Genomic DNA, 4582 nt, shown 5'->3' on the forward strand with positions numbered 1-4582 from the left:
TTTTGGATAGTACCACTCTTCCTCACTGTGCTTATGGGATTCTGGGCATCTCTCATAGAGCTTCTAGAGCATACATCTTTTCTCATATCTTCCATACAAAGCCACTTATGGGCCAGCCTCTTTTGGGCATACATCCAGCCTCTATGGGCATACATTCAACCTCTATGGGCATACATCATTTGATTTCTCAACACCCCCCTCAAATGATGAGTCCCTACCCTTGCTAGCTTTTGCCCCCCCCCCCCCCCCCCCCTGCATGTAAACATGGACTAGGAGACTAGCTCTTTGGAAGCCTAGTCAAGTTATGGCTTGAAACTTTACATCTTGGTAAGGGTTTTTACATCCACTATGGGAATAAGGATCTGCTAAGGGAAGACACGATCCACTACGGGAAGGTTTTTGTTGTTAGCAGCAGAAAGTATCTTCTTCATCTTCGTTATGCTTCTTTGACACCCTTCAGTCTTTTGCTTAATCTTCTTGGTCTTCTTTGTCTTCAGGCTCTTTTCCTTTGTTGTGCTCTTTATCCCTTTTGTTGATGCGTGGTATGTGCGTTTTTCTCCAATTTTCTTGACACAATCTTTCTGCTCAATGAGATAGATATAATCTGGTACATTGATGTAGCTTGACATGACATAAACCTTGGGATACATAGATTTGGGGGCTCCATGCAACTTTGCAAGACAGATATATTTCTCTTTGGATAGCTTTGGGACTTGCTGGAATGCATTGCTTGACAGCACATTATGGCATTGGGCTTGGATACATAAGTTTGGAGCTTCGGATCAGTGGTGGCTATATGATGATGTTCGTTGAAATGGCTTGGCATTACACTAGCATTGGATTTTCTTGACATTTGTGCATAAAACAACTCCCTTTTAAAGGCACTGGAAGCTTTTACCATTGAGCAAATGCTCAAGGCAATGTCTAGTCCCTTACAATGAGGCTTACAAGGGGTTTTATCAATTTGACGTTTCCACATTAAAACATTGCAAAGAATGAACATTAAATAGCTGAGATAATACCAGAAATTGAGTTGCTCTTGAGTGTCCCAAGAACACAAGAAGTAGTGTCAAATAACACTAGTGGAGTGTCAATAGACACTTTCTTGAAGAGTGTGATGTTGATGCTTGATCTTCTTGTGTTGAGTTGGAGTCTTCCAAATCTTCTTCTTGAGTTTTGAAAGGCCAAAGAGAAAGGCAAGGATCTGGTCCAACTATTAAAATACTAGCTATTAAAAACAAAATATTTTTGAAATACTAGGTTGGTGGTGGAAGGCTTAAAATGGTCACATGTAGGAGTCAAAAAATGCTAGATGAATTTTGGAGTTACTTTAAGCTTTGATATTGCTTAACATGGAAATATCATAACACATGGAATAATAACATTTAATGTCCAATTGTCAATCTTGCTCTTGTGGAAATTGTAAAAAGTAATAGGCAAAAACTATCAAGATGTAGATAATTTTAAATTCTAAAGAATGTTGTCAAAACCACAAGTAAAATGCCCAAATCCCATGACATTAATGCACTATCATGACCAAAATAGTAAAGGGTAAGTGTTGTGATCAATTGTAGCTCATCACTTTTTTATTTCGTGTTTCTTGTGGAACATGACGTCGAAAGTCTGCTAGTAGTAGCAGCATCTAGAAGATGTTACTTATGTATGACAAAGCCAATATTTGTGTTGATGTTACTCGATAAGCCAACATTAGTATCAATGCCATGCTACACAAGATGAATTTGACTGACAAGATGCACACCATCTAGCTGCTCAACTTCACTTGGACAAACCGATCACTCAGGAGACTAGAAAAGCTCACATGTAGCTTGCAATATAGTGCATGTTGATTTTCATAATGGTGAATCACCACCTATTACCTAATGAGTGAAGTAACCGATAGACATCGACTGAGTAGTCGTAACTTGTAGCAATTGACTACGCTCGAAGTCTTAGTGATGTGCCACATGAGATGACTTTTTTGAGTTGCTTGACTTGGGGAACGTTGAGGAGGTCGGCATAGGGCTTGTGTCTTGATGTTAGTCGTGAAGAACTAGCAATTGTAGGTGTTGTGTACAAGAAGATGCTGATGATGTCTGATGAAGAACTAGCAATTGTAGGTGTTGTATACAAGATGTATCATGTTGATGATGTCTGATGAAGAAGTCAAACAAGTAATATCCAAATGAAAAGAGAGACAAAGTCAAAGAAAGAGAGCGAAACGAAAAGAGAGACAAAGTCAAAGAAAGAGAGAGAGAGGATGTACAAAGCAGGAGACGCCATACATACAGTGACAAAGACACAGAGAGAGAGAGAGAGAGGCTCACGCCATAGCTACACCTGATACAGCAGTACACAGAGCGAGATCCCACGCTATACTCGGGTTCTACAGACGGTAATTCTTGGAACATGCCCATGGACTTGCCTGGGAATGGCTTCTCTGAGAAGCCCCCCCGCAGAGTCACAATCTCTGTCGGCGGAGAGATCTTCGAGACCACCACCGCGACCCTCCAGAGTGCCGGCCCTTCTACCCTCCTCGCCCGCTCTGCCCCAGTCCTCTCATCTGACCCCACCGAGCTCTTCTTCGACCGCGACCCCTCCTGCTTCCGCATCCTCCTCAGCCTCCTCCGCACCCGCCACCTCCCGCCGTCGTATGACAAGGACGCTCTCATCGAAGAGGCCTCCTTCTTCGGCCTCCTCCGCCTGCTCAAAGTTGCCATGTCACCCGACCGCCTTGATGGCATTGACCTCCAGAAAGAAGCCAACCTCGTCCCCTCTGGCAGAGACCATCCATCGTGCCTCTGCGCATCGGATGATGGATCCCTGCTCATCGCCCACGGCAGCAAGATCACCGCCTTCGACTGGGCGCTCAGGAAGCACCGCACCACCCTCACCGACTTTGATATCATCGATTCCATGCACGGCCTGTCTGAGACGCACTTTGCTTGTGGCGCTGCCGGTTTCCCAGGCCTGCACATCTATGATGTCATGAATGGTGTTCATGCCAGAAGTTTACTATGGGAGGATGAGAATGACCCTAGGGTTTACAAATCATCTGTGCGCGCAATTACATCTAACTCAACCAAGCTGTTTGCAGCTTATGAGAATGGCCATAAGCTTGAGAACACGGTGTTGCTGTACGATCGGCTAACCTTGAAAGTAGCAGGGGAATTGGCTCGGCAGAATGGCAATTCCAACCATTCTAAGGTAGCCACGAAACTGCAATGGCTTTCAACTTTGAATTGCCTGATGACTGTGGGTATACATGGAGGTGCATTTGGTTATAGTGGGTACATTCGCCTCTGGGATCCACGACAGAGCAAACAGATATGGGAGTGGAGGGAACCAAATGTTCAAGGGCTGGACCCTCGCCTTGTGGAACGGGATAGCTTTGCTGATATTGCAGTGGATGAGGAGCATGCTGGCATTTTCAAAATAAGCCTGGGTTCAGGCAACATTGCAATGGCTGACATGAGGCATTTGACTGTTGAAGATCCATGGATGACTCTGACAGATGTAAATCCTTCCAAGGAAAGTGGTCTTAAGAGTAAATTGTTATGCTACAACAAACAAATTTATTGCAGCAGAGGATGTGACCTTGAGGTCTGGTCTGAGGTGCCAAAGGCTGGAGCTTTTGTAGATTTGGCTGACAAAGAGTACTGGGAAACATCATTCAAAAAGAACTATGTGGAGCATAGCAGACGCCATGGTGGGCATGAGATTGTGCATCTGGATGCTGGTGGACAGCGGCTTTTTGTGGCACGCAAAGAGATGCAAGGAGTCGAAGTGTGGGAAACTCGGAAAATGGCTGCAGACATGATATGAGTACTTGTAAGCAATTTAAGAATGTATTCAATTGAAGAGCTGATTAAGTCCAGGACAATGGAACTCTGAACAACCTTTAGTGTCATCTGCTTGGTTTTATTTCCTTGGCTACTAGAGATGGCTAGATGTGTGCTTTCAGGATTGGACTTGGGCTTTCCAGGCACTTTGTTTGTGGAACCCATCCACCTATGTTCTTGACTGCTGCCATCTGGCTGGGATTGAAGCTGGTCTGCAGTTGGACTTAAAGACTGGAATATCGCTCCTTGCTAACACACCTTCAGAAGTCTCCTCTGTATTATAAAATGGGTTTTTGGTGAAGAAAATGATTGCAAGAACAGGGCTACAGACTTTCAAAAGAATTGCCACCATTCTTCAAGCTGTTACTGTAAACGTTTATCTCTGCAAGTGAGATAAGGGTGGCTCTTTAGGTGAAGAGAAAAAGGGTTGACCGCTTTCATCAGGCATTGAAACTTTTTATTGGAAGAATTCCCTGTGCTTTAACAGATCCTTTGAAGGTTTGGAGGTGCCTTCTCTCTTGGTAATTCACAGTTAAGATAGGACAATTATTTTTGCAACCTCATTTACAACCTTTGCATTTTAATGTTATAGATGTATATATGTATTGAAGATACATATTTTCCCAATGCTTGCTTGAAAAGAAATTGAGTTGGTACTTGCAGAAACTTGTGCACATGAATGAAGGTTTAATACTTCAGTCTTGTATATTAAGGAAGCAAGACCTTTCACACAACATCTGACT

The 4582-nt window shown here is 43.5% G+C and overlaps 1 protein-coding gene across 1 annotated transcript; it reads left to right on the forward strand.

Moving 5' to 3' along the window:
- The first annotated feature begins 2228 nt into the window (after positions 1 to 2228).
- LOC148010986 (protein ENDOPLASMIC RETICULUM-ARRESTED PEN3-like) lies at positions 2229 to 4277 on the forward strand. Its single transcript, XM_087671911.1, has one exon. It carries the CDS (start codon positions 2407 to 2409, stop codon positions 3820 to 3822), a length of 1416 nt encoding a protein of 471 aa, XP_087528037.1. The 5' UTR covers positions 2229 to 2406; the 3' UTR covers positions 3823 to 4277.
- Positions 4278 to 4582: the final 305 nt, after the last annotated feature.

The sequence above is a fragment of the Lygodium microphyllum genome, chromosome 29, assembly GCF_053477565.2.
Source record: "Lygodium microphyllum isolate KBCC chromosome 29, Lygodium_microphyllum_v1.1.10, whole genome shotgun sequence".
NCBI lineage: Eukaryota > Viridiplantae > Streptophyta > Polypodiopsida > Schizaeales > Lygodiaceae > Lygodium > Lygodium microphyllum.